This window comes from Octopus sinensis, linkage group LG4, assembly GCF_006345805.1.
Source record: "Octopus sinensis linkage group LG4, ASM634580v1, whole genome shotgun sequence".
Lineage (NCBI taxonomy): Eukaryota > Metazoa > Mollusca > Cephalopoda > Octopoda > Octopodidae > Octopus > Octopus sinensis.
The window spans coordinates 128,038,943-128,055,103 of NC_043000.1; the positions used below are offsets into that span (position 1 = coordinate 128,038,943).

The 16,161-nt window shown below is 39.7% G+C and overlaps 1 protein-coding gene across 2 annotated transcripts in view; it reads right to left on the reverse strand.

Annotated features, from left to right (window-relative positions):
• LOC115210839 (cilia- and flagella-associated protein 70-like) overlaps window positions 1–16,161 on the reverse strand; it is a 70,888-nt gene that overhangs the window by 35,309 nt on the left and 19,418 nt on the right. For both annotated transcript variants that reach the window (XM_036502478.1, XM_029779593.2), the window contains exons 9-13: window positions 10,682–10,766; window positions 10,418–10,490; window positions 7,954–8,015; window positions 4,320–4,436; window positions 2,814–2,974 (exon numbers count right to left, since the gene is read on the reverse strand). In XM_036502478.1, the coding sequence (XP_036358371.1) occupies window positions 2,814–2,974; window positions 4,320–4,436; window positions 7,954–8,015; window positions 10,418–10,490; window positions 10,682–10,766 (498 nt within the window). The remainder of the gene's footprint in view (window positions 1–2,813; window positions 2,975–4,319; window positions 4,437–7,953; window positions 8,016–10,417; window positions 10,491–10,681; window positions 10,767–16,161) is intronic.

The window sequence follows — 16,161 nt, forward strand, 5'->3', positions numbered from 1 at the left end:
AAATACATGCTTTCTATGTTACTCATGTGTTAAAAAAAAAAGTTGGAGAGAGCATCTCTTGGAAAATGCAATTTTCCAATTGCCTTTTTATAAATCAGTAGCACATCTAAATACCCCTTGCAGTGCACCATTTAAGAACTACTGGTTAAAGCGGAAGTTACTTTAAGCAAGACAAAATTTAATGTAAGCTGCATGTTAGTTATTAAAAACGAAACAAAGTTCATTATTAACAACCCATATCAATATGCTAAACGTTTGTTTACTGAAAGTAAGAGAGGAAGATTGGATTGCACTAACGAAAAGCTCGAACATCATCTTAAAGGGACATACAGTAATGCTGATAGAAATAAAGTACTCCCAGAAATGCTCTGGCTGAAGAAACCACCTGAACCAAAGGTACCATTCAGTTTGAGTGACATCAGACAGAAAGAAATTGATGAGTTCATTAGAAAAGCAAGAACAAAATGTTCACCAGGGAATGACGGAGTTAGCTACAGGATGTATAAGTATTGCCTGAAATTGCATTTACAACTATTTGCACTGATAAGGGAAATGTGGAAGAAGAAAGATGTAGCAGAGTAATGGTGTATAGCTGACGGTATCTATTTACCTAAAGAGAAGGAGGCAAAAACACTAGGGTAATCCAGACCTGTTTCACTATTAAATACTGATGGGAAAATCATGTTTGGAATCATTGCCAGGCGAATCATAAGATTCATACAGCATAACAGATATGTTAATGAAGCAATCCAAAAGGCTGGAAGCTATCAACTGTGCAAAACAACTGAAGTAAAACCTGTACATTGTATGGCTAGATCTTGCCAATGCATATGGATCTGTTCCACATGCACTAATTCAAGCAGCTATGGACTTCTTTTGGATTCCAGAAGATGTTCAATGAATGCTCATGTGTTACTATGATAAATTAAGGATAAGATTTACAGTAGGAAAGTTCACAATGGAGGTATTGCAGCTGGATGCACAATACCAGTCATCTTATTTGTGCTGCAACTACTGATAACATCAATTGCTGAAGAATATAAGACAGGAAAGGCAAGGACAGTAATGATGCTAAGGTATTCAAAAGATAACAATATCAGAAAAAACCTTCCAAAGGTACAAACAGGGAGGAAATGGAAAGTGGAAGAGGCAGTAAACAGGATGATCAGAACGCTAAGGTATGCCGATATAGTTGGAGTGACACAAGAAGCAAGAGCCAGTCTAGGGCTGCACAATTTCAAGCCATTTTGCATGAGCAATGTAAAAGAGATGAAAGAGGCAGTGGTATACGAAGTGAGAAAGGAGGAAGAAGAAAGGCGAAATGTACATTTAGTGCAATGTAGTCAACAGGGACAGTACCTGAGATGGGAGGAATATGTGGTCAGCCGCAGAATCTCATGGAAGGAACTTTGGGCTTGGGAGCAAGCAAGAACATCCTTCCTAATCAAGTCTACTTTGACATTTTACTTTCACCGGCAAATTTAGTCTGGGGGAACATACAAACAACTGATGAATGTAGATGCAGAGAGAAAGTGACAGTGAGACATGTTCTGTCAAACTGCAATAGGCAGATATACATGGCGTCACAATCAAGTCCTTGGTGTCATAAATGCAGCACTCAAGGAGATCAAAGGATATAGAAGGGGAGAGTACCCAAAAGTGGAAAACATGGAAAAATATACTTCCAGGAGGGAAAACGACATAAGGCCAAGACTTCAAATAAAGTATATGAGACAGACGAAAGATGGAAGGGATATTAAGAGTTGGCTATGGATTTGGAAAGACTGTTAATATTTCCACTCATAAAAACAACAAAACAACTGGACTTAATCCTATGGAATACAGAACGGAAAATTGGAATTTTGCTAGAGCTGACAGTGCCATGGGAAGAGAACATCACTAATGCGGAGAAACGAAAGTAGAAGAGGTATGAGAGATTAATCAAAGAGTGCGAAGAACAGGGATGGATTGTCAAGTATTACCACCTGGCAGTGGGGGCTAGAGGCTTCATTGAAAGGAAAATGGTGATGTTATTTAAAAGAAGGTTTGCATTTTCAAGCTCAGAGCTGAAAAGTGTAATAAGGAGGATGCAGGAGGCAGTCGACAAAGCCAGCATCTATATATGGCTGAAGCGAGAAGACCCAAAATGGCTTGAAAACCATAACATGCTGACTGGGAGATAATGTCGTTAGGTGAGGCTGGCTGACACTTAAGCAGCATCACTGATTGGCAAGAGGGCCAAGGTAGCAATCTCGTTCATACCATACCCTCCTCCTGGTTCAAAGGCTTGTACCACCAAACAGCTGGTTGGCTCTGGTTGCTGGAACTGAAACTAATACAACACTGTTGGAAGGCAGGTTTAGAGAAGGCACAGGCTAAAACTACGCGCCCTTCTCCTCCATTGATCAGTTGAAGCTTAGACAGTGTCACATGACAGTTAGCTGGTGCTGGCTGCTGGAGCCTACTGGCAAGTATTTAAAGGGAAATTTGGCAGGATGGTCATTTGCCCGCTGATATTTGCTGATGCTGCATCGAAAAAACCAAAGAACAGAAGAAAAAAGGAGAAAGAAGAAATGCACTCAACACCAGAGCTGAAGACACCTCCGAAAGGTGGGGCCCTGCCACTTTGAAAATGATAGAGGAGTAGGGGCTGAAACTGGACGTGGTTCCTCCTGATGGTGTCTTTAGCGACTGGATCCTTTAAAGGAGCTATTGAGTTAGCGAACCACGAAACATGGTTGGAATTCCTTCCTTAATAAAAGAATAAGTGAGCTTAAAAATGTATATAATTTTTTTTCCAGTCAGATACTTACAAATTAGATAATTCTATTGCTGTTCTCTTCGCTATGAGAGGGCGTTCCAGGCTTATTGAAAGGACTACATGTGACCTTGCTTCAACAAACTGTTGTCCTTCAGCATTTGCATTATGTAAGTCTACATCAGAGGTTGTTTCGAGGTTTGGTTTGAGTGCAGTCTACAGAGACAATAAAATAAATAAATTGTGTCTGTCTGTCTACCTATCTATCTATCTATCTGTATATGAGGGGGTGCTGAAAAGTTTCTGGCTTTGAGTAAAAGAAAATACAGGAGGATCAGATAATTATGATTTTATTCAACATATTCCCCTCTCAGGTTCACACACTTATTGCAGAGGTCCTTCAGTTTTCTCTAAGCCCTGTAAAAGAAATCGGAATGTTGGTTCACCAACATTTCATGATGCCCTTAAACCCAAGAACTTTTCAGCACTCCTCGTACATTTATATATATATATAAATTAGAAAAAAAAACACATTTTATCAATTCAATAAGGAAAAATTAAATTATACCATTTAGAAAAATTACATATTATAGAATGATGATTAAGTAATGTGCAAAATAATAAATAAAACATATATATTTGGTAGAATAACGACACGTGTTTCGTGGCTATATTTAAGAAATAGTAAAAATAATAGTAGTAGTAGTAAAATCACTTCAATATAAATATAGCCACTCTGTGTGGTAAGTAGCTTGCTAACCAGCCACATGGTTCCGGGTTCAGTCCCACTGCGTGGCATCTTGAGCAAGTGTCTTCTGCTATAGCCCTGGGCCGACCAATGCCTTGTGAGTGGATTTGGTAGACGGAAACTGAAAGAAGCCTGTTGTATATATGTATATATGTGTGTTTGTGTGTGTGTGTTTGTCCCCCTAGCATTACTTGACAACCGATGCTGGTGTGTTTACGTCCCTGTCACTTAGCGGTTCAGCAAAAGAGACCAATAGAATAAGTACTGGGCTTACAAAGAATAAGTCCCGGGGTCGATTTGCTCGACTAAAGGCGGTGCTCCAGCATGGCCTCAGTCAAATGACTGAAACAATTAAAAGAATAAAAGAGTAATATATGGTGAGTGTGGAATGTTTACCAAGCACACCAGAATATACATCTCTGATGGGTTACATTAGCTTCTCTAGAACTTTCAAAAAATGGCACAGTCTTTACTGCTATATGATAACTGGTTATTGCTAGTTGGACTGGGCTTCTGACAATCAAGCCTTCTAGCAGACAAACTAGCTCATAAGTCAGTACATTATTTACTTGCTTACAAATGCAGTACTGTGACCAAAATGTATTATTTTTAGCAGAATTATTACATATCATCATTCATTATTACTGTACCAGTCACAAGTATCAATGTTATTACAGTCATCATAAACTAAATGTTTTTTGAATTAATGTTTGGGAAAGAAAAACTAAATAAGATCAGTGAAATTTCTCTGAAGTATAATATAAATATTATTAATGAACACAAATAAATAGAAAGTGAAAGAATATACATTACTTTCTTTGACTCTTTTTTCTCTTCTTTCCCCTTTCGTCCTGTTGGAGATGGTCCAGATGATACAAAGCTGAGTGAAAATTTAATTGCCTCTTCACTAAGTACTGTTGAACTGATTGCCTGAACCATAAGAAAAATTCATCAATCATCATCCATAAAAATTTATCAATCACACAAATAATTTTAACATAGCTTTAATTGTCAAACCAGAAAAAAAAATGTCTTTTCCTTTCTTTTCATTTCTCTGCTATAAACATTTGGTTTCTTCTTCGTCTCCTTTACCTTCCTCTCTCCATCCCTTAGTCTTCTAATTCTTTCTCCCAACAAACTCTTTATTCTGCCCACCCAGTTAAACCACTACATTTATAGTGAGAGAGTGTTTTTCAGATTGATGTATTTTTCTTGGGCAAAGTTCAGAGAGCTCTTACCTCTGCTGGTGACAAAGGGCCTCTTGCACAGAGTAAAAGGTAGACTGTATGACGCATGTGTACAAACAGCCATGCCACATGGCAGTGAAACATGGGCTGTGACTGCTGAGGACATGCGTAAACTCGCAAGGAATGAAGCCAGTATGATCCGATGGGTGTGTAATGTCAGTATGCATACTCGACAAAGTGTAAGTACCTTGAGAGAAAAGTTGGACCTAAGAAGCATCAAATGTGGTGTGCAAGAGAGACGACTGCACTGGTATGGTCATGTGGCGAGAATGGATGAGGATAGCTGTGTGAAAAAGTGCCATACCCTAGTGGTTGAAGGAACCTGTGGAAGAGGTAGACCCAGGAAGACCTGGGATGAAGTGGTGAAGCATGACCTTTGAGCTTTAGGCCTCACCAAGGAAATGACTAGTGACCAAGACTTTCGGAAATATGCTATGCATGAGAAGACCCGGCAAGCCAAATGAGACCATAATCTCGTGGCCTATGCCAGGGGTGTAACCAGCCCACTTATGTGTACCTTTTCCTTCTTTGGGCACTAAAACTCTGCTTGCGAAGACCTGTTGAGGCAAGTGAAATCAAAATCAAAATCAAATTCGATGACTGGTGTCCGTGCTAGCAGGGTGTAAAGAGCAACATACGAGTGTGATTATTGACAGAGCGGCTAACTGGCTTCGTGCCAGTGGCACATAAAAGGCACCATTCGAGTGTGATCGTTACCAGCGTCACCTTACTGGCACTCGAGCCCCATGTTAGTAGGGTATTAAGAGCATCATCCAAGCGTGATTGTTGCCAGAGCGGCTATCTGGCCTCCGTGTCGGTGGCATGTAAAAGACACCATTCGAGTGTGATCGTTACCAACATCGCCTTACTGGCATGTATAAAAGATTCGAGCGAGGTCGTTGCCAGTACTGCCTGACTGGCCCTGTGCCGGTGGCATGTAAAAGCACCCATAACACTCTCGGAGTGGTTGGCATTAGGAAGGGCATCCAGCAGTGGAAACTCTGCCAGATCAAGCTTAAAGCCTGGTGCAGCCATCTGGTTCGCCATCTCTCAGTCAAATCGTCCATCATCATCATCATTGTTCGACCATGGTCGAGACAATGGAATTTACCATGCTACACCAGACTTCACGGTCCATCATAGCATTACGGAGGTCCTGTTGCTGGATGCCTGTATCCCTGGAGATTACATCAGGGTAGGAGAGTGTGCGCCCTCTGGTATTGCGAGTAGATGGCTTCCAGAGGAGAAGAGGAGAAATTGCCTCGTTTTCAGCTCTACAACAATGTCCAGCAAACTGGACTCTCCCACCTTTCATAAGAGATGACACAGGTGGTAGTTTCCTATATATTAGCATTTTGGTTGGATGACACTTCCACGAGAGATTTTGAGCTCTTATAAGGAGGCGAGTGTAGGTTCCATCCAACCGCCTCTCAAGCTTCTTTGATAACGTCCAGGTTTCTGAGCCATATAGTAGAATTGGTTCGACTGTGGCTTTGAAGATTTCAAGTTTGAAGTCTCTACTTAGATTTGATGACCAGATCTTATGCATGTCACTACAGGCTGAACAGGCCATGCCCTTTCTAGTTAGAAAATCTTTTCCAGATGATGATATGTATGACACAAGATATTTGTAATCAGAAACCATATTTAAGGGCGCATTGTTGAGAGTATGGATGATGCAATCACTGTTGGACAGGCACTTGTTTATATATTCAAATCGTCCAACCCATGCTAGCATGGAAAGCGGACGTTAAACAATGATGATGATGATGATGATGATGATGATGATGATGCAGGGTTCTATATGTTACAATTTACTAAATAGGATGTTTTACATGATTGAATAGTTTGAACATAGATTAGTGACTTTGGATTATATACCACACAGTGGTGGCTTGTAGATAAAATTAGTAGGGGTGCTGCTTCAGAAAATTTTTAGCCATTGTTTTAATTTTGTGTAAAAGGAAACAAACATATAAAAAGAAAATTTATACATAAACTTGATTGGTTCGCATTTTAGCCACTGCTGGGTAGTGTATTTAATTTGTTTACTGAACACTGCTGCGAATTCCCCACCATTTTTCAAAAATCCCCATTGAATTATAAAATGGGGGTGTGCCCTGTTTTTCAAATCCTGGCAGTAACACTGAAGCTGGAAACAGGATAATAATCTAATTCTACACTTTATCATATTCAAGAATATAAACATGTTTTTAAGCACAACACATGTGGAGTCAAAAAGAAACATTACCTTTCACCAGCACACTGTGGTTCCTGGCCCGAAGCTTCCTATCTCGGACAAGTGAGCATATGCACAACAGCCAAACACCACATTGCTGGAGCTGATGTTGAGCGAAGCGGTCTTCGTCCCAGTAGTGGGAGAAGTCTGAAACGTGGTCCTTTGCTATTCGTAAGACCCACAGAAGAGAAAGCAGGTCAACCCCCAACACTGAGAGCATCGATGGATGGATGAATGCACATCCAGGCTCAGCGGTTGCGTAGGAAGACGGGGATAAGAAACAGGAAGAAAGAGTGAGAGAAAATTGGAGCGAAAGAGTACAACAGGGGTCGCCACCACCCCCTGCCAAAGCCCCGTGGAGCTTTAGGTATTTTCGCTCAATAAATGCACACAACGCCCGGTCTGGGAATCAAAACCGCGATCCTCCGACCGCGAGTCCGCTGCCCTAACCACTGGGTCATTGCGCCTCCACTACTGGAGCTGCGAAATGCACAGTTCTATACAAGGATTTTTTTTTTTTTTTCATAAACTAGGGGATGGCCACTAACATTAAGCTTAAGGATTATATAATGTACAAGTATAAAGAAGAAATTAAAGAAAAAATGACTCATCACATTGAATGTTATCAATAATATCGAGTGGAAATAGGGAGTGCTGCAGTTCCGCAGTTCCTATACATGAGCTGCCACTAATACCACATATCTGTTTTTAGAACCAATAATTGTTTTACCTCAGTTAATTCTATATATGATAGTGTGCAATGTGAAATCAAGATTAATACTTTTAATTTGTAAATGTTGAGATTTTAATAAGTTACCTGTCCTCTTATATTCACATGTATAAAATATTTAAAAATATGAAATATCAATCCTTACTTTGAGGAACTTCAAAGAAAGAACTGATGCAAATCTAAGCATTAAAGAAGGCATGTACAAAAGAAATGTTCTTAAAAAATTTATACCTTTTCTTGGTATTCACCCTCAGAAAATGGTTGGACTTTATAAGCGCCTTTTATCTGTTTCACTGTAATTAAAAAGAAAAAAGTCAACAAGCATTGATTACATAAAACAGAAACATAAATGAGTATAAAATTAAGATGATTAATGAAATGATCATTGATAACTTTTTCATCATGTACAGATATTGTACGATACAAATAAGATGATAACTTTTTCCGAACAGAAACACCGTTAGAACAGCAGAAATATTGGGTAAATTACACTTACATAGTGTCTAAATTTGCTGATAAATTTGTCAGTATCTTGTCACCATTATCTATCTCTTGCAGTTCCTACTCATTATTTTTCTATTTTTCTCCCCTTCTCTTCTAGATGTGAGTAGCCATGCAAATCCTCTACAGGAACCTGTACTGCAGTCCCTTCTCATGTTTCAATCCCTTTGTTCACTAGCATGGAGCTGACCCCCGACTCCAGGGTTTGTATCAGGTCATCCCATAAGTTCTGTCCGAATTTTGAATAAAGAAAACAAGTGATCAAATGTTATATTTAATTGAAATTTAATCATCAATGTACTTCCCTTGATTATCTATGACTTTGTTCCATCTATTTACAAGCTTTTTTAATCCCATAAATGTAAAACTCTTTTGATTTCAAAACGACGAACTCTGAAATGTCAGTTTCGACCTCCTCCCTGGCTTGCGAAAGTTATGTCCCTCGAAACAAATGGTAGGCTGAAGGAGCAAGGTCAGGAGAATAAGGTGGATGAGGAATTTTTTCCCAACCAAGCTCTTTGATCTTCTGTGATGTGATCTTTGCAGTGTTGTGCATTGTCCTGATGAAGTATCACTCCTTTTTGATTCACTAAAGCGGGTCTTTTTTTCTTCAAAGCTTGGTTCAAACACTCTAATTGTTGACAGTAGACTTGAGCATTGATTGTTGCATTAGGTGGTAACAATTCAAAGTGAATTACTCCTTTGCAATCCCACCAGATAGAGAGAAGAACCTTTTTTCCATGAAGTTCCCTTCTCGGTTTACAATGTTTCACTTTTCAATAGAAGATCCACTTTTTGTCACTAGTCACAAGTCTATCCAAAATGAGTGAAATGAGTTCGCAAGAATGGAGAGAAGAGCAGATGTCAACTTGGGATTTGCAGTTGCTTTCAGACAATTCATGAGGTACCCATTTTCCAAGTTTAGGAATCTTTCCAAATTGTTGAAGATGACAATGAACAGTTGTATGGTTTGAACTAAGCTTTATTGCCAATTCTTCAACTGATAATGCAGGATTTTCTTCAAGTAATGCTGCAAGGAGCTTATCATCAAACTCAACTGGACACCCTGTTCAATCTTCATCTTCAAGGCTGAAATCTCCACTTCTGAATTTTGCAAACCATCTTCTGCAAGGTTTTTCATTCAAGCATTCTTTCCCATAAACTGAATGTATGTTTCGAGTTGCTTCGGCTGCAGAGTTTCCTTTTTTGTACTCATAAAGCATTATGTGTCTCAAATGCTCTTTGGATACTTCCATGTTAGAAAGGGTTTTAATCAAAGAAATTTTAATTCTATTATTCTGTAAAATAATATTTAATTAGTTTAAATGTACACAAATGCATAAAAATAATTTTTAATTCCATTAGACATTCTAAAATACTATTAAATTTCATTCAATTTTAAAAAAGGTAAAGTCGGACAGAACTTATGGGATGACCTGATAGTTCCATGAGCTGCAAGGTGACTTCAATAGTGCAGGTGGTATGGAAAAAGTGCCCAGTCCATGCTGTAAATGGACTGGATGCTTTCTGGAGCATGATAACCCATGCCAGCAAGGAACATGGATGTCAAATGATGATGATGATGATGACGATGATGACTGGTTTTTAACCAATTCTGTATTTGATAGTGTACAATGTAGAATCTGGATTTAAGATGCATTTAATAAGGAATTGAAAATGTTGTACTCTTTTGTTCATTGAGATCTCAAAAGCCTTTGAAAAAGTTATGTTCACCATTGAGAAAATTACTAGTACTGTATCTCTAAACTATAAGACATTTATCAGAATTAACTACTACACCACTCAATACTTCACAATATTTCTAGTAACTCTATCCTTTCAAGTATTTGGCTATTCTGTGAGAATTTAATCTCCAAAAATCAATATAAAATATTACTTTTACACCAGTGCTGCCTAACATTTATAAAGATGGTAAGGCCAACTTCTTATATTTAAAACTGCATATTTTGTTAATCTCTTAACTGTATTATCGGTCTTAATCTTTATTTATCTTAACAGCCCTAGCAGATCATTTAACATACTACTGTAATTGACAGTAAAATAATTATATTTCATTTTAATTATCCGTCATCAAGAAGATTTAATTAAAAATATACATAGATGTGATTGATCATGATTGATCATGCTTGTCTTTTATTCAATGGTTTTATCCACATTCATTTTATAAACTTACCTCCAGGATACAGAAGTGGACTGCAATCAATGTACACTACTCCATGAAAAGATGCTGTTCCTTCATCTTCATGCTTAAAGACAAAACAGTATTCTCATTGTGTTAAATGCATTTCTTCATTTCTGTATTGAAAATATTTAAAATTCAGTTTTAAAATGAAATACAAAAAAACATATTGAATACATCTAAAATATATTCTCATTTTTACATCAGCTCATTTCACTGCATTTTTATTTAATTCAATATTTTACTCTCTTAACATACCTTTTTAAGTCTGCCCCCAGTTGGAACAGTTATACGCAATATTTCCAGTGGCAGGTATCGCTTTGCTGTTATAGTTTCCAAAAGACTGCCAAAAGAGAGATATGCAAAATTTTATGAGATTTTCCCATTCAAAAGGATAAGAAATTAAAAAAAAATAAACCAGACATAACAATAGTCTTTTCTACTCTAGGCACAAGGCCTGAAATTTTGGGGGAGGGAGCCAGTCAATTAGATCAACTCCAGTACACAACTGGTACTTAATTTATCGACCCTGAAAGGATGAAAGGCAAAGTTGACCGTGGCAGAATTTGAACTCAGAATGTAAAGACAGACGAAATACCTATTTCTTTACTACCCACAAGGGGCTAAACACAGAGGGGACAAACAAGGACAGACAAACAGATTAAGTTGATTACATCGACCCCAGTGCGTAAGTGGTACTTAATTTATCAACCCTGAAAGGATGAAAGGTAAAGTCGACCTTGGCGGAATTTGAACTCAGAACGTAACGGCAGATGAAATACGGCTACGCATTTCGCCCGGTGTGCTAACGTTTCTGCCAGCTCGCCATCTTAAAACAGTTCATATCAATAATCTTTTCTACACTAGGCACAAGGCCTGAAATTTTGGGGGAAGGGGCCAGTCGAATAGATCAACTCCAGTATGCAACTGATACTTAATTTATCGACTCCGAAAGGATGAAAGGCAAAGTCAACCTTGGCGGAATTTGAACTCAGAAAGTAAAAACAGACGAAATGCCACTAAGCATTTCGCTTGACATGCTAACATTTCTGCCATCTCACTACCTTCAGACATAACAATAATAGACAGGGAAAAGTGAAGTTGCTTACACAATTTTTGTGTAGCAAATAATTCCAGTAACTGAATACTTAGATATCCTTTATAGAGAACTAGCAGAATTTCCCGGCGATGCTCGGGGCTGAATTGCTTGAAAGTACTGCTAATGATTGCACTGAATTATGATGATTATTCAGGCAAATATTGATATAAGTTTATGGCGAATGAATGTATTTGTAAGTGTATAGAAAGCTGTGTAAAGGGGTTCCTAACCCCTCGTAGAATGGTGTAAGAATTGAATGTGAGGTTGCCTTGAAAAGAGCCATGTTATTGTTCTCATAATTGTAAGAATTTGATAGTCGTGGAAGGCGGTGTAAAACGTTTGCAGGTGAATAGGGTCTCTTCGTTTTCCACGAACGGCAGCGGATGTGCTGTTACAAAACTTCATGCTGTGTTAAAAGAGAATGGATGCCCTATGTAGGCAAGAGGGGAATGAAGCATGGGTAAGTAAATATGGGTAATTTATAAAATATAGAACAATAGCATCTACTCACCATATGTCAGACCGGCAAGACTGTAGTTGTGCTGAATAGATGAATCACAACACAGTGGTGGAGATGTTTTCATTGATGGGCATTATGATTAAATGATCTGTTGCTTAATTTCCAAAGTGTAAGTTGCGATCGTGTTGTCGCTTATGTAAACTTTAACAGTGAGAGTGTAGATGTAGGGGGTAGATGTGTCATGTACGTTGGATATAGAAGATGAGGCTGGTGGTTTGATGATGAATGGATAGAAATAGAGGTGAGCAAAGGACAGGTGTTGGTTAAGTGTGAATTAATGTCATGAAACGCCTAAAAATGTAAATGCCATCATAAAAGAGAGTAGTATGTAAGTGAAATACTAACGTGTTCGAAAATGATGAAACGTAATCCTATAAAACCTCCTTGTACACAATGTTTTTTGTTTTTCGTTGTGGAACGAATGCGAAAGCATCGCTGTTGCTGCCGACACGCGAGCAGGCAACATAAAGCTGACCATGAGAGAAACATGGCTCTCCCAAATGTATTCCCGCCACAGACAGTGTTTGACCCTGCACTTTGTTAATTGACATTGTGAAATATGACCTTACTGGCAACTGGGACCTCCGAAATATGAAAGGTAGGTCTGCTCCTGATGGGAAAAGATGCATCCTAGGTATGAGCACAACGTTGTCTCGACCGCACCCTGTGATAATGTTGGCCTCAATCCGATTGGGAGATAAGGACTTAACAATGAAACGTGTGCCATTGCATTGTTTTGGGGGAACCAAATTTCTAATGAGCATTATAGGGGCACCAACTTTAAGTTTGAGAATGTGTGGTGGTAGTCCAGGGGGCTCAAAGGAATTGAGTACCTCTATTGGATAGTTGATGACATCCTCTGGATCAGGAATTGTATCGATAGACTTATATACATAGACATCCCCAGGAATGAGTTTTAGCATTTCATCATTAATATGGTGAACAGTTTTATTCCTCGGGGCCAGAATAGCCCTTTGGCCAATCCAATCCATATTGTGATAATTAGCTTGTAGATCTGGGAACACTGCATCTCTGAGATCAGAAGGCTTTTTAACAATGGTACAAATGGAATCGATGGCAATATTACCATTTTCATCCCCTGGTATTTTGCCTTCGCCAAGTGCAAGGAGGGTGTGAGAAAATGCTGCTGATGTGATATCACATCGCATATGAGCACGCATATTTGTGTGAAGTTTGAGAGTCTTCACCAGTGGCCACAATGTGGATGACTTAAGACACGCACTTAGTGCATCAGCTCTAGTCCCTTTGGGAATAACGGGAAGTGTTTGTCGGAAGTCCCCTGAAAGAAGAAGTGTTATGCCTCCCATGGGAGCTGAAGAGTGTTTGATGTCTCTGAGGGGCCATCGTGCATTCATCCCAAACGATAAGCTTGCATCGTCTGAAGACTTCTGCCTGATCGGAGCTGTTACTGATGTTGCAAGTTGGTGTCTTAGTCTTCGCTAAGTCAAGCGGGAGCTTGAAAGTGGAGTGAGCTGTCCTGCCGCCTGGCAACAAAGTGGCCGCAATTCCAGATGATGCCACAGCTAGGGCAATGCCTTGTGTTCGCCTAATCTCAGCCAATATTAATTTGTTGACAAAAGTTTTCCCAGTGCCCCCAGGAGCGTCCAGGAAAAAAATCCCCCCAGCTTTGGCCCGGACTGAATTAACAACGGAGTTGTAAGTGAACTTCTGTTCTGGAAGGCGCTTTGGCTCATTGTCGGCTATGTACTTGGCAAGCTCGTCAACATTAAAACATGTCTCACGCAGCAAATGTAAAGACAGAGTGTTTGTGCCTACACATGCCAAGTCACCACACAGTGGGACTGAACCCAGGACCATGTGTTTGGAACGTAGTTTGTTACCACACAGCCACACCTGCCCCTATGTATGTGTGTGTATGTGCGTATGTGTGTATGGGTAGATATATTATGCATGTATATATGTGTATATATATATATGTGTACATATTGCATGTACATCTATATATATACATCTACACATAAAATACAAAATACTAAGTTATATCTTGATATCACTAGTGATAACAATACTCAAAATATATAACAGACTGGAATTGTAGGCCTGTCTCTTGCAATTTCGATCAATTGGATCTTGTCCTCCCTCTTGTATAGAAGTGTACGGCTGCAGCGAAATTCATTTTTGGACTTTCTTCTATCGAAGGCATTTTAACAAAAATGCTTCCGTAAAGACGGTGAAAATATTGTCAATTTCCCGAAACAGGGACACAATTCAATTTTTAAACAATAACCAAAGCCCCTTCTCCGTAAGGGGGAGGGTTACGGTTTACAATTATTTAACAAATGCAACACAACAACGTTTCCCTGACAAGGAACCAACAAACGTGATTACAATAGTCAAACAGTAATAATAATAACAACAAACCTTTTTAATTTATCTCCATTTATGTGAAACCACTTATTCAAGTTCAAGTCATTGATGCAATTTTATACGAATTGCTAATACACACACACACATAATAAGGGTGAAAAATTGAATATTAATTTGATTAATATGAATTGAAAACCAGTGGTGTAGCATATAAGACCATAGCGGATCTTCATCATCATCATCATCATCATCATCGTTTAGCGTCCGTTTTCCATGCTAGCATGGGTTGGACGGTTCTACTGGGGTCTGTGAAGCCAGAAGACTTCATCAGGCCCAGTCAAATCTGGCAGTGTTTCTACGGCTGGATGCCCTTCCTAACGCCAACCACTCCGTGAGTGTAGTGGGTGCTTTTTACGTGCCACCCGCACTGGTGCCAGACAGAGCTGGCAAACGGCCACGAACGGATGGTGCTTTTTATGTGCCACCGGCACGAGGGCCAGGTGAGGCTGGCAACGGACACGAAACGGGGCGGTGCTGGCAACGGTCGCAAAACGGAAAGTTCTCTTACATGCCACCGGCACTGGTAACACATCTGCAATTTCCATTGATCGATTTCCATTGATCGATTTTGATTCTGATTGTCACTTGCCTCAACGGGTCTTCACAAGCAGAGTTTTGACATGCCACCGGCATTGGTAGCACATCCGCAATTTCCATTGATCGATTTCGATTCTGATCCTCACTTGCCTCATCACGTCTTCACAAGTAGAGTTTTGTGTCCCAAGAAGGGAAGGTATGCGTACGTAGGCTGGCTCCATCCCATGTAGAAGGCCACGGGTTATGGACTCACTTGTCCTGCCGGGTCTTCTCGCGCACAGCACACTTCCAGAGGTCTCGGTCTCTAGTCATTTCCTCAGTGAGACCTAAAGTTCGAAGGTCGTGCTTCACCACCTCGTCCCAGGTTTTCCTGGGTCTGCCTCTTCCACAGGTTCCCTCAACCGCTAGGGTGTGGCACTTTTTCACACAACTATCTTCATCCATTCTCGCCACATGACCATACCAGCGCAAACGTCTCTCTTGCACACCACAACTGATGCTTCTTAGGTCCAGCTTTTCTCTCAAGGTACTTACACTCTGCCGAGTGTGAGTACCGGCATCACACATCCATCGGAGCATACTGGCTTCATTTCTAGCGAGCTTACGCATATCCTCAGCAGTCACGGCCCATGTTTCACTGCCATGTAGCATGGCTGTTCGTACACACGCATCATACAGTCTGCCTTTCACTCTGTGCGAGAGGCCTTTTGTCACCAGCAGAGGTAAGAGCTCTCTGAACTTTGCCCAAGCTATTCTTACTCTAGCAGTTACACTTTCAGCACACCCGCCCCCGCTGCTGACTTGGTCACCTAGGTAACGGAAACTATCAACTATTTCTAGTTTTTCTCCCTGGAAAGTGACGGAAGTTGGTCTCAGAGCATTTTCAGTGTTTATTGTTCCTGAGCATCTGCCACATACAAAAACCATCTTCCTCTAGCAAAAAGGATGACCAGTATTAATGGCTCATCCCTGTTATATAAATACTTTCACTTTAATAGTTTCACACTTGCAAAGAGAAAGTAAGAGAAATTGTGGTGGTAATAGCAGGAGTAAACCACTTGAAATCAGAGAGGTAAATCGTAAAATATTGAGTTTTCTCGAATTTTTGCTTAATTGGGAGTCAAATTGAAAAAACTTTACATGCCATGACCCAATCGAATCTACTTGGAAAAA